Raw genomic sequence first — 27,663 nt, forward strand, 5'->3', positions numbered from 1 at the left:
TGTATGGGGTTATATGGAGGTATACTGGTTACATGGAGGTATACTGGTTATATGGTGGTGTATGGGGTTATATGGAGATATACTGGTTATATGGTGTTGTATGGGGTTATATGGAGGTATACTGGTTATATGGTGATGTATGGGGTTATATAGAGGTATACTGGTTATATGGTGGTGTATGGGGTTTATATGGAGGTATACTGGTTATATGGGGGTGTATGGGGGTTACATGGAGGTATACTGGTTATATGGTGGTGTATGGGGTTATATGGAGGTATACTGGTTATATGGTGTTGTATGGGGTTATATGGTGATGTATGGGGTTATATGGAGGTGTACTGGTTATATGGTGGTGTATGGGGTTATATGGAGGTATACTGGTTATATGGTGGTGTATGGGGTTATATGGAGGTATACTGGTTATATGGTGTTGTATGGGGTTATATGGAGGTATACTGGTTATATAGTGGTGTATGGGGTTATATGGAGGTATACTGGTTATATGGTGATGTATGGGGTTATATGGAGGTATACTGGTTATATGGTGGTGTATGGGGTTATATGGAGGTACACTGGTTATATGGTGATGTATGGGGTTATATGGAGGTATACTGGTTATATGGCGGTGTATGGGGTTATATGGAGGTACACTGGTTATATGGTGATGTATGGGTTATATGGAGGTAAACTGGTTATATGGTGATGTATGGGGTTATATGGAGGTACACTGGTTATATGGTGATGTATGGGTTATATGGAGGTATACTGGTTATATGGCGGTGTATGGGGTTATATGGAGGTATACTGGTTATATGGTGGTATACTGGTTATATGGAGGTGTATGGGGTTATATGGGGGTATACTGGTTATATGGAGGTATACTGGTTATATGGAAGTGTATGGGGTTATATGGGGGTATACTGGTTATATGGTGATGTATGGGGTTATATGGAGGTATAGTGGTTATATGGAGGTATACTGGTTATATGGAGGCATACTGGTTATATGGAGGTGTATGGGGTTATATGGGGGTATACTGGCTATATGGTGGTGTATGGGGTTATATGGAGGTATACTGGTTATATGGAGGTATACTGGTTATATGGAGGTATACTGGTTATATAGAGGTGTATGGGGTTATATGGAGGTATACTGGTTATATGGAGGTGTATGGAGTTATATGTATAGAGGTTTACTGGTTATATGGAGGTTTATTGGTTATAGAGAGGTTTACTGGTTATAGAGAGGTGTACTGGTTATAGAGAGGTGTACTGGTTATAGAGAGGTTTACTGGTTATAGAGAGGTTTACTGGTTATATAGAGGTGTATTGGTTATAGAGAGGTGTACTGGTTATAGGGAGGTGTACTGGTTATAGGGGGGTGTACTGGTTATAGAGGTGTGTACTTCTGACATGTATGAGTATTAGTTATATGGAGTCATATTGGTTGCATGATATGGAGTTATACTGGTTATATGGGGATTCACTGGTCCCATGAGAAGATCACCAGGTTGGTTCTGTCTCCCGTGACTCACCATAGTGGTATCATCCTCAGGGAGAGATCGGGGGGTGTAGCTGAAATTGGCAAAATTTTGATCAATTTTAGAAACTAGTGTAATTCCGTTACTTTCCAGTTTCTTGGTTTCTTCTTCACAAACCTGGAAGAGATAACAACGTGCAGATTATTATGTGATCAGAACATCTCCCCAGGGATCCACAGAAGAAGCCCAGACCTGTGACTACTAACATTCCCAGTCCAGAATATGCCCTGTGAGAGACCAATGAGATCAGTAGAAGCATATGGGACACCAGTGACATCACTACTGCCATGTAACAGCAGTGACATCACTACAACCATATGGGACACCAGTGACATCACTACTGCCATATGGGACACCAGTGACATCACTACTGCCATGTAACAGCAGTGACATCACTACAACCATATGGGACACCAGTGACATCACTACTGCCATATGGGACACCAGTGACATCACTACTGCCATGTAACACCAGTGACATCACTACTGCCATGTAACACCAGTGACATCACTACTACCGTGTAACACCAGTGACATCACTACTGCCATGTAACACCAGTGACATCACTACTACCACGTAACACCAGTGACATCACTACTGCCATGTAACACCAGTGACATCACTACTACCACGTAACACCAGTGACATCACTACTACCACGTAACACCAGTGACATCACTACTGCCATGTAACACCAGTGACATCACTACTACCACGTAACACCAGTGACATCACTACTGCCATGTAACACCAGTGACATCACTACAACTATATGGGACACCAGTGACATCACTACTGTCATGTAACACTAGTGACATCACTACTGCCATGTAACACCAGTGACATCACTACTACCATATGGAACACCAGTGACATCACTACTGTCATGTAAGAGCAGTGACATCACTACTGTCATGTAACACCAGTGACATCACTACTGTCATGTAACACCAGTGACATCACTACTGTCATGTAACACCAGTGACATCACTACTGTCATGTAACACCAGTGACATCACTACTGTCATGTAACACCAGTGACATCACTACTGCCATATGGAACACCAGTGACATCACTACTGCCATGTAACACCAGTGACATCACTACTACCATATGGAACACCAGTGACATCACTACTGCCATGTAACACCAGTGACATCACTACTGCCATGTAACACCAGTGACATCACTACTGCCATGTAACACCAGTGACATCACTACTGTTATGTAACACCAGTGACATCACTACTGCCATGTAACACCAGTGACATCACTACTACCATATGGAACACCAGTGACATCACTACTACCATATGGAACACCAGTGACATCACTACTACCATATGGAACACCAGTGACATCACTACTGCCATGTAACACCAGTGACATCACTACTGCCATGTAACACCAGTGACATCACTACTGCCATGTAACACCAGTGACATTACTACTGTCATGTAACACCAGTGACATTACTACTGTCATGTAACACCAGTGACATCACTACTGTCATGTAACACCAGTGACATCACTACTACCATATGGAACACCAGTGACATCACTACTGCCATATGGAACACCAGTGACATCACTACTGCCATATGGAACACCAGTGACATCACTACTGCCATGTAACACCAGTGACATCACTACTACCATATGGAACACCAGTGACATCACTACTGTTATGTAACACCAGTGACATCACTACTGCCATGTAACACCAGTGACATCACTACTGTTATGTAACACCAGTGACATCACTACTGCCATGTAACACCAGTGACATCACTACTGCCATGTAACACCAGTGACATCACTACTGCCATGTAACACCAGTGACATCACTACTACCATATGGAACACCAGTGGCATTACTACTGTCATGTAACACCAGTGACATCACTACTGTCATGTAACACCAGTGACATCACTGCTGTCATGTAACACCAGTGACATCACTACTACCATATGGAACACCAGTGACATCACTACTGCCATGTAACACCAGTGACATAACTACTGTTATGTAACACCAGTGACATCACTACTGCCATGTAACACCAGTGAAATCACTACTACCATATGGAACACCAGTGACATCATTACTACCATATGGAACACCAGTGACATCACTACTACCATATGGGACACCAGTGACATCACTACTGCCATATGGGACACCAGTGACATCACTACTGCCATGTAACACCAGTGACATCACTACTGCCATGTAACACCAGTGACATCACTACTACCGTGTAACACCAGTGACATCACTACTGCCATGTAACACCAGTAACATCACTACTGCCATGTAACACCAGTGACATCACTACTACCACGTAACACCAGTGACATCACTACTGCCATGTAACACCAGTGACATCACTACTACCATATGGAACACCAGTGACATCACTACTGCCATGTAACACCAGTGACATCACTACAACCATATGGGACACCAGTGACATCACTACTGTCATGTAACACCGGTGACATCACTACTACCATATGGGACGTCAGTGACATCACTACTGCCATATGGAACACCAGTGACATCACTACTGCCATGTAACACCAGTGACATCACTACTGCCATATGGAACACCAGTGACATCACTACTGCCATGTAACACCAGTGACATCACTACTACCATATGGAACACCAGTGACATCACTACTGTTATGTAACACCAGTGACATCACTACTGCCATGTAACACCAGTGACATCACTACTGCCATGTAACACCAGTGACATCACTACTGTTATGTAACACCAGTGACATCACTACTGCCATGTAACACCAGTGACATCACTACTGCCATGTAACACCAGTGACATCACTACTACCATATGGAACACCAGTGACATTACTACTGTCATGTAACACCAGTGACATCACTACTGTCATGTAACACCAGTGACATCACTGCTGTCATGTAACACCAGTGACATCACTATTACCATATGGAACACCAGTGACATCACTACTGCCATGTAACACCAGTGACATCACTACTACCATATGGAACACCAGTGACATCACTACTGCCATGTAACACCAGTGACATCACTACAACCATATGGGACACCAGTGACATCACTACTGTCATGTAACACCGGTGACATCACTACTACCATATGGGACGTCAGTGACATCACTACTGTCATTTAATATCGCAATAAATATACCACACAGTATAAGGTAAAACCTAATGTAATGTAGCATAACAACTACCCGTCCACCCGATCACATTGTACCTATATAACTGCTATATCTGCTCCAAACCAAAACTCTGCACCTACAAGAACTGGAGCCAAACAATGCCACAATGTATCACATTATATTGAATTAATTCACAAATCACAAGCAACATTGAAGTCACACACACAAAGAACGGTTCTTGTAGGTGAACTGCCATTCAATACCAGTGAAATCACTACTACCATGCAACAGTGACATCACAACTGCCATGTGTGATGCCGATGACATCACTACTGACCAGATAAAACCAATACATTAAACTGCATTTCGTTTTGGAGGAACAAGATGCACTCGGGCCCTGGAGTCAGAGGGGCCCCAAGGACCCATCATCCCCCTAGTAGGACACCAGTATAATAAAAGGCACATTGTAGTCTATGGGGGTCAGTCCCACATTCTGTAATGGAGACCAGGAGCTTCATGCTGAGGAGAAGGCAATGAGCGATCCTCCTGTAACACGCACTGTACATGTGCTCTCCGCCGTCCGCTGCTCCGGAGCCTCAATCTGCAAAGTCTGCAATTTGCTTTCAGTGAATTGAAGTGGAAACGCTTTGCAGATTGATTCTCGCATTGTATCTCACTGGTCTCTGAGGTACACGTCTAAAAATCTCATTCCAAAGAGAAGAGGAGAAGGAAAAAGATCAAAGAAAAGATGGGCAGACGCAGGAGCTGATGGAAGGAGGAGGTTATGTCAAGGGAAAAGGGATAGACACAAGTAAAATGTTAAATCTTAGTTTTTATTATTTTTATTTTCAAAAAAAATAAGAAAAATTCTGTATTCATTTTTAGCAAAAACAAGTTTTCTTGTCAGTCGGAAATCCACATTTGTTATATGTCTTTAGAAAATAAAGTAATAAAAATAATGTGATTAAAAAAAATAAAAAATACTTTTTATCTGTAAAAAAATATATATATTTTTTTATGGATTCAAAATTTTTCTACCATTAATAAAATAAACGGGGGGTGGGTGGAGAAGTCAGGAACCCTTAATACTTCCCTTTATGTTTTAATTCTACACCGCTGTCAAAACCTCAGCTGGATGTCAGTGAATGTGCGCGCTCTTGTTTCCATACACAAGCTAGCCCTGCTCTCAGCTGAGAAGTGTACACAGTTGTATCAAGTCTCTCTGCTACTTTGCTACAATGTATCCTTCTGCAGTCTCGGGTGTTAGCCCACAGACAGGGGTGCCCCTCCAATGAGGCCAGGTGAGGTGGCTGCCTCAGGCGGCCAGACCTAGTGACAAGCGGGGACGGCGGTAGGGCCATGAGAAATGAGCGCTTCCATTGTGGAACTGCTCATCTCTCTATAGTCACCTGTATCACGGTATGCTTTTCACAGTAGGGCTGGAGGGTGGACGCCCTTTCAATTTTCACCTCAGGCAGCAGAAAGGCTAGGTGCACCGCTGCTCACAGAGTATTGTCTAGATACAATTGTGTCCACCTCTCTGCGGAGAGCAGGACACGCTATAGACAGGTTTACTGCCTCTGAATGTAACCAGGAATGTTCCAATTCACTGTCAGCAAGCAGAAATCTGGAAAAGGCAGTTTTAGGCTTTTTGGAAGAAGACCTGGAGCAAAGGTGAATCTTCCCAGAAGTGTCTGGCTGCACAAATGACTACAACTGCTCTCAGGAACGTCCTTCTGGAAGCCACAGAACATCTCATAAGAACATCCAGAAAGCTCCAGCCTCAGCTGTGGTCTCTCATGACTCCCATTTTTTAAACCTTGACTGAGGGTCATTGAATGTTCTTCTGGCAAGATCTGTGACTTCCTAAATGGGTTCTCTCTGAGGAGACCACTGCTATCCAAGAGGAATGTCAAAGGCCTGGATCACATCTGTAATAAATGCCTGGATGACCTCTGATACCTTTGGAATTACGCCCTGTGGACAGAGGGGTCAGAAGTGGACGTGCGTTATGGATCACTATTATGTTTAGTGTAAATCCAGTAGGATCATCCTACATCATGCATGGTGGTGGTGGAGGCATCCGAGTCTGCTGATCCAGATACAAGCAGAAATGTCATTGAACTTTCAACCAGCAAGACAGTGGTCCGAAACACAAGACATAAGAGATACAACATGGAGGTTCTGGCTGAACCCAATGGAGAAGCGACAAGATCTGAAATGCAATGAAGGCGACACCTCCTAAAGGGGCATTTCCTTTCACACCTGGGTGATACTGACACTGGATAACATTGCCACTTACAGAGTGTTAATGGCACAGCGCCACTGGTAGCTTGCCGTATATTGGGCCATACCTTCATGTGATACATCATCATCTCGTTGGCCAGGTGACTCCTGAACTGGGCTTCTCGCACCTGCTTATACAGCAGCGACTGGTGGAAAGAAATGGATAGATTAATATCCGCAAATCAATATAAAACATGGACTTTCCCCGCACACCAGAGATAAAATCTTACATGAGCGATACTGATCCCGCAATAAATGGAGAAGGCTGTAGCCAAATCTTCATCAAATTTGGTAAATCCAGGACCATTAATTTTGTTGACCAGCTCAGCCACACCGATGACCTCTGCGGGATGGAAGATTGATGATATTAGTGCATAACGTGACAGAGACCCCCCATCCCCCACCGTGGTGTCACACACCCACCATTACTCTCATTTTTAATGGGGAAACACAGGATATTCCTTGTCCTAAATCCGGTGCTGTCGTCCACGCCACGGTAGAACAGCGGATGTGAATAAGCATCTTTGATATTCAGAATTTGGCCAGTGGTGGCTACATGCCCCGCGATGCCCTGATCTGCTGGGATCCTTATCTCGTAGCTCTGTCAGTAGAATGCAGAAAGAAATACTTCCATCATTGTCCTCATTGCCTGAGATTAACCATCATTGACATGCTATATCGAATTAAGAATCCTAATTTATAGTTTTTGGAAATTGAGTGTAGTGCCCTCTGCTTGTCTATAGGCGGCGCTGTTCCAATCGATGACTTAGTTGGCACCTAAAATTCCACCACTAGGTGGACTATATTTATCCATCTGTACAAACCTCATCATCTACGACTCCTCCATCAAAGACTTTGGCGACAAGTTCGTGGCTGTGCCTCTCAAGTAGAAAAACAGAACATCTGCCAAAAAGAGAGGAGGAAGGAAATTCAAGGAGACAATCCCAAAGATGCTTCATCAATATTACAACCAAACTATGGGGAGGGGGGATTTATAGGAAAAGGTCAACAGGAAATATCCTGGACAAGGTCTACTCTACCAGGGCAGATTCATCTTCTTTACAAGACCAGGTCAAGATCTACAAGGTCCTGGACAAACTCAAATCCTGGACAGGATGCATACAATCAGATACAAGGCCTATGAAAAGTAAAAATCTGAGACCAGATCCTGGACATGGTATATAAAAGAATAGATAACGGACAAGATCTACAAAGATCCTGGACAAGATCAGATCCTTGGTCGGGTCTATGAGACCAGATCCTGGAAATGGTCTATATAAGAATAGATAACGGACAAGACCTACAAAACCAGATCAAGAATGAGGTCTACAAAACCAGATGGCCAGGTCCATGAGACCAGATCCTACACAAGGTCAAGAAAAACAGATCCTGGGTGAGGTCTACAAGGGTTAGGGTTATCTCACCCTCAAACCTGAAGAAATATATAGGTACTGACGCATTATAACTCCTGAAAGACCGGTTCCTGGCACTAAACTGGTGGTACAGACAGCATAATCACAAGCAACGTCAATCTGGTATGTCCATTAATTATCCAGAATTATCTACAATGTGATCTACAAATACACATGCTATGGCTGCTCGTAGAGCAGGAATGGGAAACCTCCAGGCCCCGAGCCACATAGGGCCCCCAGCTCCCTGCCAGTGCATATAGTCTGAATGCTAATGACCGCTTCCAATATGGAATCGGTCATTAGCAAGCGGGAGGCACAGGAAGGTGAGAACAGCGCTGCGCTGGCTGTACTCACCTTCTTCTGGTCTTCTTCCAGGCCCTGCTCTGTGACCTGACGTGTACAGTGTCAGGACATAGTGCACTGTGCGCCCTCAGGTCACAGTACAGGGTGGTGGGAAGAAGACCGGGAGGGTGAGTGAATCTGCCGAGTGGCAGCGCCGCCCGGAGCTGGAGAGGTAAGTTTACTTATCTGAAGATAGTGCAGGCTGGGGGGGTCTGATCTGAGACTGATGGAGGCTGGGGGAGTCTCATGTGAGCGTGATGGAGGCTGGGGGGGGGGTCTAATTGGTGGCGGGGGGCATCTGATGGGGGCTGATCTGAGACACTGATGGAGGCTGGGGGGGTCTCATGTGAGCGTGATGGAGGCGGGGGGGGGGGGGTCTGATTGGTGGCAGGGGGCGTCTGATGGGGGCTGATCTGATACTGATGGAGGCTGGGGGGGTTGGCTGGGGGGGTTTCATGTGAGCGTGATGGAGGCTGGGGGGGTCTAATTGGTGGCGGGGGGCATCTGATATAAGACTGATGGAGGCTGATATGAGACTGATGGAGGCTGGGGGGTCTCATGTGAGCGTGATGGAGGCTGGGGGGGGGCCTGATTGGTGGCGGGGGGCATCTGATGGGGGCTGATCTGAGACTGATGGAGGCTGGGGGGGTCTCATGTGAGCGTGATGGAGGCTGGGGGGGGTCTGATTGGTGGCAGGGGGTGTCTGATGGGGATGATCTGAGGCTGGGGGGGTCTAATTGGTGGTGGGGGCTTCTGATGGGAGCTGATGTGAGGGTGATGGAGGTTGGAGGCTGTCTGATTGGCAATGAGGGGCATCTAATGGGGGCTGATATGAGGATAATGGAGGCTGGGGAGTCTTATGGGAGCTGATCTCAGGGTGATGGGGGCTGATCTGAGGCTGGGGGGTCTTATGGGAAGCTGATCTGAGGCTGGGGAGTCTTATGGGGGCTGATCTGAGGCTGGGGGGTCTTATGGGAAGCTGATCTGAGGCTGGGGAGTCTTATGAGGGCTGATCTGAGGCTGAGAAAGGGAGAGTGGAGGCTGGGTGAACCCCTCCATGGACCCCTCTGGGATAATCTTGGCTGCCATTAATAGCAAATAATGAACTAAATATATAATATTCTCAATTTAAAAATGAGACTGCTATGTGTGTTCACAATGGCGCCTGCACTATATATAATACACAGTATATAGCACGTATATAATATATAGTGCAGGCGCCATTTTGTGCTGGAAGAATACAGCGCTCAGGATTGTTTTAAATTGAACCACAATTTCTTAACTTAAAGGGATTCTGTCACCTCGTATAACATAAATTCAGATTTTAAACCAGTCATGCTCCACAGCTTACCTTGAATCGGCTGTGCTGTTCTATATTGTAATCCGTCCAGCAGTTTTGCAGAAAAACTACTTTTATAAAACCCTGAAGGTGCCCAGAGGGGCGTTATGTTCCCCTTGGTGTGCCCAGTAACGCCCCTCTTACAGTGCCCAAAACGCCTTCCTCCAGAATCCCTAACCGCCCACAGCCTCTCATCCCTCTCCTCCCCCTCCCTGACGGCCGAGCGAAGTCTCGCGCGAGCATCGGACGTCACTGGGCTCGGCGCATGCCCAGTGACGAGGATGAAGCTCCTGCCCTCAGTCTCCTGCAGATCGCACTGGCGCAGCCCTCAGTGGGTACTGCGTCTGCGCGAGACTTCGCTCGGCATTAGGGATTCTGGAGGAAGGCGTTTTGGGCACTGTAAGAGGGGCTTTACTGGGCACACAAAGGGGAACATAACGCCCCTCTGGGCACTTTCAGGATTTTATAAAAGTAGTTTTTCTGCAAAACTGCTGGACGGATTACAATATAGAACAGCACAGCCGATTCAAGGTAAGCTGTGGAGCATGACTGGTTTAAAATCTGAATTTGTGTTATACGAGGTGACAGAATCCCTTTAAGTCAATGATATGTTTGACTAAATATAGCAGTCAAATTAAATTGAGAATATTATATATTTAGTTCTTTATTCGGCATTGACTTGAGAATTTTGTGTGACTGCGACCGATGGCTTACAGAACGATCATGGCTGGTAACATACATACATTTCTGCGTTGCTGAGATTTCGAGCTTCTGTTATAATTTCCTGAAGCAGAACCGATACGTCATCTGGGAAAAAACAAAAACATCTGTGACGTAATTGACTCCACGGACGGACACTGCGTCGTCCAGCAGCATATAACCGACACATGATGTGGCTTATAATGGCGCCCTTCACAGTAATGCGGTAAATCTGCTGGGCGATGAGAGGTCACGCTAAGCCCCATCCACGATATACCTACTTTTGAGAACAGTGGCAAGCGTGGCGTAGAAACACAAAAACTTGCAAACCTTTAAATAATTCTAGTGTAAACACTGAGACTTTTTTAATGCCATGTTTCTGGCACATGGAGGTTGATGAATTCCTCCTATAGTGTAATGATAAACATATTGTGCCCAAAAGAAAGCAAAAAAAAAAATATGAAAAAGAAACAATTTGCACATTTTAGGAGCAGATTTAAGGAACAAAATGTTGAAAAATACACAAAAAAGTAACATAGAATAAACATTAACCCTATGCTGAGCTGTAGAGCCAACCCCTCAACACATACCGACCCTAAAACGATAATGATTCATGTCACTTATGTCACCTCCTAATCAATTACAAAATAAAAATAAAAAAATGTCATTTTCTGAAAATTAAAAGAAAATTAATGTAACAAATAATAGGCAAAAAAATAAACAAACATAAAAAAATAAATATATACATTTTAGACCAATGTCCCAAAAATGAGCTTTCCAGATTTCCCCAGATTAATAAATGAATGTGCATGAATTGTGTTGGAGCTTTGGAGTCTTGCGTTTAGACGTGGCTGTTACTGCCCCTTTAAGTTTGGAATCGGCAGGATCTAAGCTTACAAACCCCTCCCCAATTAATCAATGATTTAATGTGGATTCCTCCTTTATTACCCTAAATTACTGGGTGGACATTTTACAGCACTACTGAAACCCACAAGTGTCTCCGATCACCACTGGTGTGGTGCAAATAACTGAGATTTCTCCGGAACTCATACGTTCGCGCCCCCCCCCCCCCCCCCCCCCCCACCACCACAGACGCAGATTATACCGGAAGCTCCCACGGCTTCTATGTGGGAATTAAATTTAGGAATGAGTCAGAAAACTCTGTTAACAAATGTCCATAATTGTCTGAAATTAGCCATCTGGTAACTTGCTATGTATAGAACCCAATAAACGTATCTTCTCTTAAAGGGGCACTCTTCTTCTGACTGGTGGTGGGGGCATCAGAGGGGAAACCACGTCTCAGTGCTTCCAAAACAAGAGCAAAATGCTCTCAAAGTAGCCCTCAAAAGCAAATGAAGGATACTTAAAGCACGCCAGTGCCCCCCATTATATAGATTTTTGGAGGGATTACTGACGATCTCATCCTATTGAATCTTAATGGCCTCAATTATCTTTGTTTTCTTTACACAGAGCTCCAAATCTGATTCCCTTCACCGAGCCATAGAGGTAGATGATGGAATTCTGTCTGACCGCAGCCACCACTAGGGGGAGCTCAGTGCACAGGGATTTATACAGCCCTCATTGACCTCTATATCATGTAATATGATATTTATTGGGGCAGAGGCGCTCTCTTCAGATGAGCTACATTTTGTACAGTCCTCAGTTCAGCGACCTGTGAATTCTCATTTTCTCCGGATAGCCTGAGCTGCGCGGTGTGAACGCCGCTGTATAATGTGCTGCCGGCACCGTCCTCTCATTACGAGAAGCGGTCGGACTACTGAAGAGCGAAGGCTGAGGGCTTATTACACTGGGGACCTCCGGAGCCTGAGGGGGTGAAAACCAAATATCAGCTCAGATTAAACTTTTCCAATAAATGGCAGAGACGGCCGCCGGCTGCGCAGCACTCCGCACGGCAAATAACAACCTCCAATAAGAGAGTCTCCGACTCAGCGCCAAAAGTTCATTCGCTTCCAGGGCAGATTGATGCTTCGTGTGACGTGTGAAGGACACTTGTGCCGAGCCGAGAGCCCTCCACTGATAAAGACAGTTTCCTTATGTTAAAGGTTAAATCTCCCCACAAGTAACTGATGCTGGGCTTCAGCACGTCTTCTACTCCAGTCACATCCAAAGCTGCTCCCTATGACACCGGCTGACATGTCTCAGGGAACCCGCTTTCCGATCATATAACACAATTCAAATGTCGAGATACAGCTGCAAAAATAACTACAACCTATGAACAATTAGCAGCGCCTTACAGTGCCCAAATACCGCCATACAGTGCCCAAATACCACCATACAGTGCCCAAATACCACCATACAGTGCCCAAATACCACCATACAGTGCCCAAATACCACCATACAGTGCTCAAATACCACCATACAGTGCTCAAATACCACCATACAGTGCTCAAATACCACCATACAGTGCCCAAATACCACCATACAGTGCCCAAATACCACCATACAGTGCCCAAATACCACCATACAGTGCTCAAATACCACCATACAGTGCTCAAATACCACCATACAGTGCCCAAATACCGCCATACAGTGCCCAAATACCGCCATACAGTGCTCAAATACCACCATACAGTGCCCAAATACCACCATACAGTGCCCAAATACCACCATACAGTGCCCAAATACCACCATACAGTGCCCAAATACCACCATACAGTGCTCAAATACCACCATACAGTGCTCAAATACCACCATACAGTGCCCAAATACCACCATACAGTGCTCAAATACCACCATACAGTGTTCAAATATCACCATACAGTGCCCAAATACCACCATACAGTGCTCAAATACCACCATACAGTGCTCAAATACCACCATACAGTGACCAAATACCACCATACAGTGCCCAAATACCACCATACAGTGCCCAAATACCACCATACAGTGCCCAAATACCACCATACAGTGCCCAAATACAATTATACAGTGCCCAAATACCACCATACAGTGCCCAAATACCACCATACAGTGCCCAAATACCACCATACAGTGCTCAAATACCACCATACAGTGCCCAAATACCACCATACAGTGCCCAAATACCACCATACAGTGCCCAAATACAATTATACAGTGCCCAAATACCACCATATAGTGCCCAAATACCACCATACAGTGCTCAAATACCACCATACAGTGCCCAAATACCACCATACAGTGCCCAAATACCACCATATAGTGCCCAAATACCGCCATACAGTGCCCAAATACCACCATACAGTGCCCAAATACCACCATACAGTGCCCAAATACCACCATACAGTGCCCAAATACCACCATACAGTGCCCAAATACCACCATACAGTGCCCAAATACCACCATACAGTGCCCAAATACCACCATACAGTGCCTAAATACCATTATACAGTGCCCAAATACCACCATATAGTGCCCAAATACCACCATACAGTGCTCAAATACCACCATACAGTGCCCAAATACCACCATACAGTGCTCAAATACCACCATACAGTGCCCAAATACCACCATACAGTGCTCAAATACCACCATATAGTGCCCAAATACCACCATACACTGCCCAAATACCACCATACACTGCCCAAATACCACCATATAGTGCCCAAATACCATTATACAGTGCCCAAATACCATTATACAGTGCCCAAATACCACCATATAGTGCCCAAATACCATTATACAGTGCCCAAATACCATTATACAGTGCCCAAATACCACCATACATTGCCCAAATAACACCAGAAAGTTCTCAAATACTATCACTATACAGTGCTCAAATAATATTGCTACACAGTGCCCAAATTTCACAGTGCAGTGCCCAAATATCCCCATATAGTGCTTAAATAATATTACTATACAGTGCCCAAATACCACCAGACAGAGTCCGAATATCATCATACAATACCAATCCTATACTGTGCCCAAATATACCAGACACTGCCCGCATACCACCAGACAGTGCCCAAATAATAGTGCCATACAGTAACCATATCTAACAGTGGCTAGAATGGGAGCTCTAATGGCTAACATGGAGCCAGCTAAGAGAAACCATGCGGATACAGCTTTGGATGTGATTAGAGTATGGAAAGGCTCAGTGCATGACATGTACAGCAAAGGATTAATAAATGTACCCAATATTACATGCCATCCTGTAAAACAATATACCCCTCCCCCGGGGGGGGGGGGGAATGGGGCGGACAGCGTCTCATTTGAAGGGGGCATCCGTTTCTCGTCTCTCTAAATGCTCGGTAATAGCTGATATTTTGCTTGTGACAAAGTGCAATTTAATCTCTCCCGGAAAGTTTATTAAAATGTCAGGAGCCGCCTTCTGACATCTCATCCACTGATAAGGCGGCGGTGCTGCGTCTGCGGAGGTAATTCCAGCCCCAAGTCATTTGTCCTCTTTTATGGGGCTGAATACATATCTGTGATGGATTCCAGCAGCGTCAGAAGGTAAAGAACACACGACACCTTCTGACAACTCCTGTAATTATTCCCATAAATCAGCGGAGAAATAAAAAGTAATTGTCAGATCAGGGGGCTACACTAAAATATGAGGAGAAGGGGACATTATAGAGGATGGGTGAGGAGAGGGGGACATGGGGGAGGACATGGGGGAGGAGAGGGGGACATGGGGGAGGACATGGGGGAGGAGAGGGGGACATGGGGGAGGACAGTCTGTGAGGAGAGGGGGACATGGGGGAGGACAGTCCGTAAGGAGAGGGGGACATGGAAGACGAGACAGTCCATATGGAGAGGGGGACATGGGAGGGGACAGTCTGTGAGGAGAGGGGGACATGGGAGAGGACAGTCTGTGAGGAGAGGGGAACATGGGGAAGGACAGTCTGTAAGAAGAGGGGAACATGGGGGAGGACAGTCTGTAAGAAGAGGGGAACATGGGGGAGGACAGTCTGTAAGAAGAGGGGAACATGGGGGAGGACAGTCTGTAAGAAGAGGGGAACATGGGGGAGGACAGTCTGTAAGAAGAGGGGAACATGGGGGAGGACAGTCTGTAAGAAGAGGGGAACATGGGGGAGGACAGTCTGTAAGAAGAGGGGAACATGGGGGAGGACAGTCTGTAAGAAGAGAGGAACATGGGGGAGGACAGTCTGTAAGAAGAGGGGAACATGGGGGAGGACAGTCTGTAAGAAGAGGGGAACATGGGGGAGGACAGTCTGTAAGAAGAGGGGAACATGGGGGAGGACAGTCTGTAAGAAGAGGGGAACATGGGGGAGGACAGTCTGTGAGGAGAGGGGGACATGGGAGAGGACCGTCTGTGGGGAGAGGGGAACATGGGAGAGGACAGTCCGTAAGAAGAGGGGAACATGGGGGAGGACAGTCTGTAGGAAGAGGGGAACATGGGGGAAAACAGTCTGTAAGAAGAGGGGGGCATGGGGAAGGACAGTCTGTAAGGAGAGGGGAACATGGGGGAGGACAGTCCGTAAGAAGAAGGGGACAGGGGAGAGGACCGTCTGTGGGGAGAGGGGAACATGGGGGAGGACAGTCTGTAAGAAGAGGGGAACATGGGGAAGGACAGTCCGTAAGAAGAAGGGGACATGGGGGAGGACAGTCTGTAGGAAGAGGGGAACATGGGGAAGGACAGTCTGTAAGGAGAGGGGGAAATGGGGGAGGACAGTCTGTAAGAAGAGGGGAACATGGGGGAGGACAGTCCGTAAGAAGAAGGGGACATGGGGGAGGACAGTCTGTAGGAAGAGGGGAACATGGGGAAGGACAGTCTGTAAGGAGAGGGGGACATGGGAGAGGACAGTCCGTAAGGAGAGGGGGACATGGGGAGGACAGTTTGTAAGGAGAGGGGGACATGGGGGAGGACAGTCCGTGAGGAGAGGGGGGCATGGGGAGGACAGTCTGTGAGGAGAGGGGGACATGGGGGAGGACAGTTTGTAAGGAGAGGGGGACATGGGGGAGGACAGTCTGTGAGGATAGGGGGACATGGGGGATGGCAGTCTGTGAGGAGAGGGGGACATGGGGGAGGACAGTCTGTGAGGAGAGGGGGACATGGGGGAGGACAGTCTGTGAGGATAGGGGGACATGGGGGATGGCAGTCAGTGAGGAGAGGGGGACATGGGGGAGGACAGTCTGTGAGGATAGGGGGACATGGGGGATGGCAGTCTGTGAGGAGAGGGGGACATGGGGGAGGACAGTCTGTGAGGATAGGGGGACATGGGGGAGGACAGTCTGTGAGGGTGCACAGGTGTGTGAGGAGAGGGATATTATGCGGTAATGTAATAATATGGAGGCTGGGTAATGTAGAAATGAAGGATGGGTGATGTAGTCATATGGAGGTTGGGTGGAGTAGTAACCCTTTACAGAGATGTTGTAGACACAGAACATGGAACTCACCCAAATGTGTGAAGAGGTTTTTGGCAACTTGCAGCAGGGCCTGTGAGCGGAGAAGACAGCTGATTAATATTCATGAGCTCATTTACATAAGTCTCACATTTAGGCTCATCACATAAATACTGCAAATGTCAAATCCACATGAAAGACGAAACTGAACCTGAGAGCCCCCCAACTGATCCAACAGCTCTGAACGGAGTCTGACCACCAGGGGGAGCTGTGTCTCCACTGCAGCCAAGTTCTGGTCCGTGACTACGAGGGCTCATGCACACTACCATTGCTTGTTTTGCGGTCCGCAAGGCACGGATACCGGCCATGTGCATTCTGCATAAGCAGCAGAGAACGTCCGGGGCCTCTATAGAAAAGTCCTTACCATGTTCTAAATTTTTGCGGGGCCGCGAAAAGGACATACGGATGCGCACAGCACACGGTGAGCTTTACACGGATCGGACGCGGACAAAAAATATGTCCGTGTGCATGAGGGAACTGAAAGCATCCAAAGCCGGAAATCACAGAGGATGCCAGGACTACAGACACTTGCTAAATGCTCACCATTTTCAGGATCTCTGCTAGCTGGCACATTCAGAGGCTGAAAGTCTGCACAGGCCAAATACTTCTCACAGCTGAGGGTTTGTTACAATTGTATCCAGTCCAGACAATCCTCTGTGAGCTGAATATCCTGGACTGATACATTGTAACAAACTATAAGGACAGGAGAGAGGTGTGCGCTGCTGATGTGATTGGCTTACAGAGGACTGTCCAGACCGGATACAACTGTAACAAACCCTCAGCTGTGAGAAGTAACAGGTCAGAGGACGTAATTTGCCTCTGGATACAAACAAGAATAATCCAATCTGCTGACAGCAAGCAGAGATCTTAAAAACATGGAGGAATGGACGCTCTACCTGGAGTATCTACAGTGATACTATAGGCGTCCCCCCGCTCCACCATGGGGTAGGGTGTCGACATTTTTGGCTCCATGTAGGAGGGGTTATTCAGGACGGGGGTGTGGCCTAATTCGTGCTACTTAGGTAGGCAGAGATGTAATTCCCCAACACAGAGCTAGAGGGCGCCATAAGACACAAATGTCCAGGCAGACCACGTGCCCCTCCCTCTAGGAGCCAATCAGCAGGACACAAAAAGGTCACATGACTCAGGCAGCTAACTATTACTTTTCAGTAGCGTGCTGCCTAGGTTTGATGGGGCATCCGACAACCGGTCACGAAAGGTTCGCTTTAAGTTGAAGATAAAGGGTTAACCGCTGCGATGCCAGGCGCCCGCCTAGGGTTTCCCCTCCCGTTCTCCCCCCGGTCGCCCCGGCTTATAATGAGCTGTCAGCCTCTTCTTCGTTTTAATTAGTTCCCACTAATTCCTTGATTATTAAACCTTCCTCCATCTTTGTCCTTTTCCGTCTTTTTTTTTCACCTTGGCGCTTTGAAATCACCTGACCGAGAAATGTCGCGGATCGCCTGCAAGATGAGGTCAGGAAAGTTAATTAGCTGCAGACGTATGGCGGCTGTAATATTCAGACGCCGGAAAAAAGGCGAACGCGGATGAGGAGCCCACAACCTCCATCATCTCATTTACAGGATTGACTCATTAAACGGAAAAAAAGAGGCCTCCGGGGAGAAAATAAAGCGTATTAACCATTCTAGTGCTGGATAATCGGGCCGCTCCAGACTACACATCCAGACTGCTGTTATAGGGGGCGCTCTATACTACACATCTAGACTGCTGTTATAGGGGGCGCTCTATACTACACATCCAGACTGCTGTTATAGGGGGCGCTCCAGACTACACATCCAGACTGCTGTTATAGGGGGCGCTCCAGACTACACATCCAGACTGCTGTTATAGGGGGCGCTCTATACTACACATCCAGACTGCTGTTATAGGGGGCGCTCCAGACTACACATCCAGACTGCTGTTATAGGGGGCGCTCTATACTACACATCCAGACTGCTGTTATAGGGGGCGCTCCAGACTACACATCTAGACTGCTGTTATAGGGGGCGCTCTATACTACACATCCAGACTGCTGTTATAGGGGGCGCTCCAGACTACACATCCAGACTGCTGTTATAGGGGGCGCTCCAGACTACACATCCAGACTGCTGTTATAGGGGGCGCTCTATACTACACATCCAGACTGCTGTTATAGGGGGAGCTCTATACTACACATCCAGACTGCTGTTATAGGGGGCACTCCAGACTACACATCCAGACAGCTGTTATAGGGGGCGCTCTATACTACACATCCAGACCGCTGTTATAGGGGGCGCTCCAGACTACACATCCAGACTGCTGTTATAGGGGGCGCTCTATACTACACATCCAGACTGCTGTTATAGGGGGCGCTCCAGACTACACATCCAGACTGCTGTTATAGAGGGCGCTCCAGACTACACATCCAGACTGCTGTTATAGGGGGCGCTCTATACTACACATCCAGACTGCTGTTATAGGGGGAGCTCTATACTACACCTCCAGACTGCTGTTATAGGGGGAGCTCTATACTACACATCCAGACTGCTGTTATAGGGGGCGCTCTATACTACACCTCCAGACTGCTGTTATAGGGGGAGCTCTATACTACACATCCAGACTGCTGTTATAGGGGGAGCTCTATACTACACATCCAGACTGCTGTTATAGGGGGAGCTCTATACTACACATCCAGACTGCTGTTATAGGGGGCGCTCTATACTACACCTCCAGACTGCTGTTATAGGGGGAGCTCTATACTACACATCCAGACTGCTGTTATAGGGGGCGCTCCAGACTACACCTCCAGACTGCTGTTATAGGGGCCGCTCCAGACTACACATCCAGACTGCTGTTATAGGGGGCGCTCTATACTACACATCCAGACTGCTGTTATAGGGGGAGCTCTATACTACACATCCAGACTACTGTTATAGGGGGCGCTCCAGACTACACATCCAGACTGCTGTTATAGGGGGCGCTCCAGACTACACATCCAGACTGCTGTTATAGGGGGCGCTCCAGACTACACATCCAGACTGCTGTTATAGGGGGCGCTCTATACTACACATCCAGACTGCTGTTATAGGGGGCGCTCCAGACTACACATCCAGACTGCTGTTATAGGGGGCGCTCCAGACTACACATCCAGACTGCTGTTATAGGGGGAGCTCTATACTACACATCCAGACTGCTGTTATAGGGGGCGCTCTATACTACACATCCAGACTGCTGTTATAGGGGGCGCTCTATACTACACATCCAGACTGCAGTTATAGGGGGCGCTCTATACTACACATCCAGACTGCTGTTATAGGGGGCGCTCCAGACTACACATCCAGACTGCTGTTATAGGGGGCGCTCCAGACTACACATCCAGACTGCTGTTATAGGGGGCGCTCCAGACTACACATCCAGACTGCTGTTATAGGGGGCGCTCCAGACTACACATCCAGACTGCTGTTATAGGGGGCGCTCCAGACTACACATCCAGACTGCTGTTATAGGGGGCGCTCTATACTACACATCCAGACTGCTGTTATAGGGGGCGCTCTATACTACACATCCAGACTGCTGTTATAGGGGGCGCTCTATACTACACATCCAGACTGCTGTTATAGGGGGCGCTCTATACTACACATCCAGACTGCTGTTATAGGGGGCGCTCCAGACTACACATCCAGACTGCTGTTATAGGGGGCGCTCTATACTACACATTCAGACTGCTGTTATAGGGGGCGCTCTATACTACACATCCAGACTGCTGTTATAGGGGGCGCTCCAGACTACACATCCAGACTGCTGTTATAGGGGGCGCTCTATACTACACATCCAGACTGCTGTTATAGGGGGCGCTCTATACTACACATCCAGACTGCTGTTATAGGGGGCGCTCCAGACTACACATCCAGACCGCTGTTATAGGGGGCGCTCCAGACTACACATCCAGACTGCTGTTACAGGGGGCGCTCCAGACTACACATCCAGACTGCTGTTATAGTTGGCGCTCCAGACTACACATCCAGACTGCTGTTATAGGGGGCGCTCTATACTACACATCTAGACTGCTGTTATAGGGGGCGCTCTATACTACACATCCAGACTGCTGTTATAGGGGGCGCTCCAGACTACACATCCAGACTGCTGTTATAGGGGGCGCTCCTGACTACACATCCAGACTGCTGTTATAGGGGGCGCTCTATACTACACATCCAGACTGCTGTTATAGACTGCTGTTATAGGGGGCGCTCGATACTACACATCCAGACTACTGTTATAGGGGGCGCTCTATACTACACATCCAGACTGCTGTTATAGGGGGAGCTCTATACTACACATCCAGACTACTGTTATAGGGGGCGCTCCAGACTACACATCCAGACTGCTGTTATAGGGGGCGCTCCAGACTACACATCCAGACTGCTGTTATAGGGGGCGCTCCAGACTACACATCCAGACTGCTGTTATAGGGGGCGCTCTATACTACACATCCAGACTGCTGTTATAGGGGGCGCTCCAGACTACACATCCAGACTGCTGTTATAGGGGGCGCTCCAGACTACACATCCAGACTGCTGTTATAGGGGGAGCTCTATACTACACATCCAGACTGCTGTTATAGGGGGCGCTCTATACTACACATCCAGACTGCTGTTATAGGGGGCGCTCTATACTACACATCCAGACTGCAGTTATAGGGGGCGCTCTATACTACACATCCAGACTGCTGTTATAGGGGGCGCTCCAGACTACACATCCAGACTGCTGTTATAGGGGGCGCTCCAGACTGCACATCCAGACCGCTGTTATAGGGGGCGCTCCAGACTACACATCCAGACTGCTGTTATAGGGGGCGCTCCAGACTACACATCCAGACTGCTGTTATAGGGGGCGCTCCAGACTACACATCCAGACTGCTGTTATAGGGGGCGCTCTATACTACACATCCAGATTGCTGTTATAGGGGGCGCTCTATACTACACATCCAGACTGCTGTTATAGGGGGCGCTCTATACTACACATCCAGACTGCTGTTATAGGGGGCGCTCTATACTACACATCCAGACTGCTGTTATAGGGGGCGCTCCAGACTACACATCCAGACTGCTGTTATAGGGGGCGCTCTATACTACACATTCAGACTGCTGTTATAGGGGGCGCTCTATACTACACATCCAGACTGCTGTTATAGGGGGCGCTCCAGACTACACATCCAGACTGCTGTTATAGGGGGCGCTCTATACTACACATCCAGACTGCTGTTATAGGGGGCGCTCTATACTACACATCCAGACTGCTGTTATAGGGGGCGCTCCAGACTACACATCCAGACTGCTGTTATAGGGGGCGCTCCAGACTACACATCCAGACTGCTGTTATAGGGGGCGCTCCAGACTACACATCCAGACTGCTGTTATAGGGGGCGCTCCAGACTACACATCCAGACTGCTGTTATAGGGGGCGCTCTATACTACACATCCAGACTGCTGTTATAGGGGGCGCTCTATACTACACATCCAGACTGCTGTTATAGGGGGCGCTCCAGACTACACATCCAGACTGCTGTTATAGGGGGCGCTCCAGACTACACATCCAGACTGCTGTTATAGGGGGCACTCTATACTACACATCCAGACTGCTGTTATAGGGGGCGCTCCAGACTACACATCCAGACTGCTGTTATAGGGGGCGCTCCAGACTACACATCCAGACTGCTGTTATAGGGGGCGCTCCAGACTACACATCCAGACTGCTGTTATAGGGGGCGCTCCAGACTGCACATCCAGACCGCTGTTATAGGGGGCGCTCCAGACTACACATCCAGACTGCTGTTACAGGGGGCGCTCCAGACTACACATCCAGACTGCTGTTATAGTTGGCGCTCCAGACTACACATCCAGACTGCTGTTACAGGGGGCGCTCTATACTACACATCCAGACTGCTGTTATAGGGGGCGCTCCAGACTACACATCCAGACTGCTGTTATAGGGGGCGCTCTATAATACACATCCAGACTGCTGTTATAGAGGGCGATCCAGACCACACATCCAGACTGCTGTTATAGGGGGCGCTCCAGACTACACATCCAGACTACTGTTATAGGGGGCGCTCCAGACCACACATCCAGACTGCTGTTATAGGGGGTGCTCCAGACTACACATCCAGACTGCTGCTATAGGGGGCGCTCCAGACTACACATCCAGACTGCTGTTATAGGGGGAGCTCTATACTACACAGCCAGACTGCTGTTATAGGGGGCGCTCCAGACTACACATCCAGACTGCTGTTATAGGGGGTGCTCCAGACTACACATCCAGACTGCTGCTATAGGGGGCGCTCCAGACTACACATCCAGACTGCTGTTATAGGGGGTGCTCCAGACTACACATCCAGACTGCTGTTATAGGGGGCGCTCCAGACTACACCTCCAGACTGCTGTTATAGGGGGCTCTCTATACTACATATCTAGACTGCTGTTATAGGGGGCCCTCTATACTGCACATCCAGACTGCAGTTACAGGGGGCGCTCCAGACTACACATCCAGACTGCTGTTATAGGGGGCGATCCAGACTACACATCCAGACTGCTGTTATAGGAGGCGCTCCAGACTACACATCCAGACTGCTGTTATAGGGGGCGCTCCAGACTACACATCCAGACTGCTGTTATAGGGGGCGCTCTATACTACACATCCAGACGGCTGTTATAGGGGGCGCTCCAGACTACACAACCAGACTGCTGTTATAGGGGGCGCTCTATACTACACATCCAGACTGCTGTTATAGCTGGCGCTCCAGACTACACATCCAGACTGCTGTTATAGGGGGCGCTCCAGACTACACATCCAGACTGCAGTTATAGGGGGCGCTCTATACTACACATCCAGACTGCTGTTATAGGGGGCGCTCCAGACTACACATCCAGACTGCTGTTATAGGGGGCGCTCCAGACTACACATCCAGACTGCTGTTATAGGGGCCGCTCCAGACTACACAGCCAGACTGCTGTTATAGGGGGCGCTCTATACTACACATCCAGACTGCTGTTATAGGGGGCGCTCCAGACTACACATCCAGACTGCTGTTATAGGGGGCGCTCTATGCTACACATCCAGAATGCTGTTATAGGGGGCGCTCCAGACTACACATCCAGACTGCTGTTATAGGGGGCGCTCTATACTACACATCCAGACTGCTGTTATAGGGGGCGCTCCAGACTACACATCTAGACTGCTGTTATAGGGGGCGCTCTATACTACACATCCAGACTGCTGTTATAGGGGGCGCTCGATACTACACATCCAGACTACTGTTATAGGGGGCGCTCTATACTACACATCCAGACTGCTGTTATAGGGGGCGCTCTATACTACACATCCAGACTGCTGTTATAGGGGGAGCTCTATACTACACATCCAGACTACTGTTATAGGGGGCGCTCCAGACTACACATCCAGAATGCTGTTATAGGGGGAGCTCTATACTACACATCCAGACTGCTGTTATAGGGGGCGCTCCAGACTACACATCCAGACTGCTGTTATAGGGGGCGCTCTATACTACACATCCAGACTGCTGTTATAGGGGGCGCTCTATACTACACATCCAGACTACTGTTATAGGGGGCGCTCCAGACTACACATCCAGACTGCTGTTATAGGGGGCGCTCCAGACTACACATCCAGACTGCTGTTATAGGGGGCGCTCTATGCTACACATCCAGAATGCTGTTATAGGGGGCGCTCCAGACTACACATCCAGACTGCTGTTATAGGGGGCGCTCTATACTACACATCCAGACTGCTGTTATAGGGGGCGCTCCAGACTACACATCTAGACTGCTGTTATAGGGGGCGCTCTATACTACACATCCAGACTGCTGTTATAGGGGGCGCTCTATACTACACATCCAGACTGCTGTTATAGGGGGTGCTCTATACTACACATCCAGACTGCTGTTATAGGGGGCGCTCCAGACTACACATCCAGACTGCTGTTATAGGGGGCGCTCTATACTACACATCCAGACTACTGTTATAGGGGGCGCTCTATACTACACATCCAGACTGCTGTTATAGGGGGCGCTCTATACTACACATCCAGAGAGCTGTTATAGGGGGAGCTCTATACTACACCTCCAGACTGCTGTTATAGGGGCCGCTCCAGACTACACATCCAGACTGCTGTTATAGGGGGCGCTCTATGCTACACATCCAGACTGCTGTTATAGGAGGCGCTCCAGACTACACATCCAGACTGCTGTTATAGGGGGCGCTCTATGCTACACATCCAGACTGCTGTTATAGGGGGAGCTCTATACTACACATCCAGACTGCTGTTATAGGGGGCGCTCTATACTACACATCCAGACTGCTGTTATAGGGGGCGCTCCAGTCTACACATCCAGACTGCTGTTATAGGGGCGCTCCAGACTACACATCCAGACTGCTGTTATAGGGGGCGCTCTATACTACACATCCAGACTGCTGTTATAGAGGGCGCTCCAGACTACACATCCAGACTGCTGTTATAGAGGGCGCTCCAGACTACACATCCAGACTGCTGTTATAGAGGGCGCTCCAGACTACACATCCAGACTGCTGTTATAGGGGGCGCTCTATACTACACATCCAGACTGCTGTTATAGGGGGCGCTCCAGACTACACATCCAGACTGCTGTTATAGGGGGCGCTCCAGACTACACATCCAGACAGCTGTTATAGGGGCGCTCTATACTACACATCCAGACTGCTGTTATAGGGGGCGCTCCAGACTACACATCCAGACTACTGTTATAGGGGGCACTCCAGACTACACATCCAGACAGCTGTTATAGGGGGCGCTCCAGACTACACATCCAGACTGCTGTTATAGGGGGCGCGCTATACTACACCTCCAGACAGCTGTTATAGGGGGCGCTCTATACTACACATCCAGACGGCTGTTATAGGGGGCGCTCTATACTACACATCCAGAATGCTGTTATAGGGGGCGCTCCAGACTACACATCCAGACTGCTGTTATAGGGGGCGCTCTATACTACACATCCAGACTACTGTTATAGGGGGAGCTCTATACTACACATCCAGACTGCTGTTATAGGGGGAGCTCTATACTACACAACCAGACAGCTGTTATAGGGGGCGCTCTATACTACACATCCAGACTGCTGTTATAGGGGGAGCTCTATACTACACATCCAGACTGTTGTTATAGGGGGCGCTCTATACTACACATCCAGACTGCTGTTATAGAGGGCGCTCCAGACTACACATCCAGACTGCTGTTATAGGGGGCGCTCTATACTACACATCCAGACTGCTGTTATAGGGGGCACTCCAGACTACACATCCAGACAGCTGTTATAGGGGGCGCTCCAGACTACACATCCAGACTGCTGTTATAGGGGCGCTCTATACTACACATCCAGACTGTTGTTATAGGGGGCGCTCTATACTACACATCCAGACTACTGTTATAGGGGGAGCTCTATACTACACATCCAGACTGCTGTTATAGGGGGCGCTCCAGACTACACATCCAGACTGCTGTTATAGGGGGCGCGCTATACTACACCTCCAGACAGCTGTTATAGGGGGCGCTCTATACTACACATCCAGACGGCTGTTATAGGGGGCGCTCTATACTACACATCCAGAATGCTGTTATAGGGGGCGCTCCAGACTACACATCCAGACTGCTGTTATAGGGGGCGCTCTATACTACACATCCAGACTACTGTTATAGGGGGAGCTCTATACTACACATCCAGACTGCTGTTATAGGGGGAGCTCTATACTACACAACCAGACAGCTGTTATAGGGGGCGCTCTATACTACACATCCAGACTGTTGTTATAGGGGGCGCTGTATACTACACATCCAGACTGCTGTTATAGAGGGCGCTCCAGACTACACATCCAGACTGCTGTTATAGGGGGCGCTCTATACTACACATCCAGACTGCTGTTATAGGGGGCACTCCAGACTACACATCCAGACTGCTGTTATAGGGGGAGCTCTATACTACACATCCAGACTGTTGTTATAGGGGGCGCTGTATACTACACATCCAGACTGCTGTTATAGAGGGCGCTCCAGACTACACATCCAGACTGCTGTTATAGGGGGCGCTCTATACTACACATCCAGACTGCTGTTATAGGGGGCACTCCAGACTACACATCCAGACAGCTGTTATAGGGGGCGCTCTATACTACACATCCAGACTACTGTTATAGGGGGAGCTCTATACTACACATCGAGACTGCTGTTATAGGGGGCGCTCCAGACTACACATCCAGACAGCTGTTATAGGGGGCGCTCTATACTACACATCCAGACTACTGTTATAGGGGGAGCTCTATACTACACATCCAGACTGCTGTTATAGGGGGAGCTCTATACTACACAACCAGACAGCTGTTATAGGGGGCGCTCTATACTACACATCCAGACTGCTGTTATAGGGGGCGCTCCAGACTACACATCCAGACTGCTGTTATAGGGGGAGCTCTATACTA

At 48.2% G+C, this 27,663-nt stretch overlaps 1 protein-coding gene across 3 annotated transcripts in view; it reads right to left on the reverse strand.

Moving 5' to 3' along the window:
* PDE2A (phosphodiesterase 2A) overlaps positions 1-27,663 on the reverse strand; it is a 426,878-nt gene that overhangs the window by 24,520 nt on the left and 374,695 nt on the right. For all 3 annotated transcript variants that reach the window (XM_040426563.1, XM_040426562.1, XM_040426564.1), the window contains 7 exons: positions 17,158-17,197; positions 10,839-10,902; positions 7,827-7,905; positions 7,426-7,603; positions 7,233-7,345; positions 7,071-7,148; positions 1,535-1,657 (listed from right to left, as the gene is read on the reverse strand). In XM_040426563.1, coding sequence (XP_040282497.1) covers positions 1,535-1,657; positions 7,071-7,148; positions 7,233-7,345; positions 7,426-7,603; positions 7,827-7,905; positions 10,839-10,902; positions 17,158-17,197 — 675 coding nt within the window. The remainder of the gene's footprint in view (positions 1-1,534; positions 1,658-7,070; positions 7,149-7,232; positions 7,346-7,425; positions 7,604-7,826; positions 7,906-10,838; positions 10,903-17,157; positions 17,198-27,663) is intronic.

This window comes from Bufo bufo, chromosome 3 (genome assembly GCF_905171765.1).
Source record: "Bufo bufo chromosome 3, aBufBuf1.1, whole genome shotgun sequence".
NCBI classification, from domain to species: domain Eukaryota; kingdom Metazoa; phylum Chordata; class Amphibia; order Anura; family Bufonidae; genus Bufo; species Bufo bufo.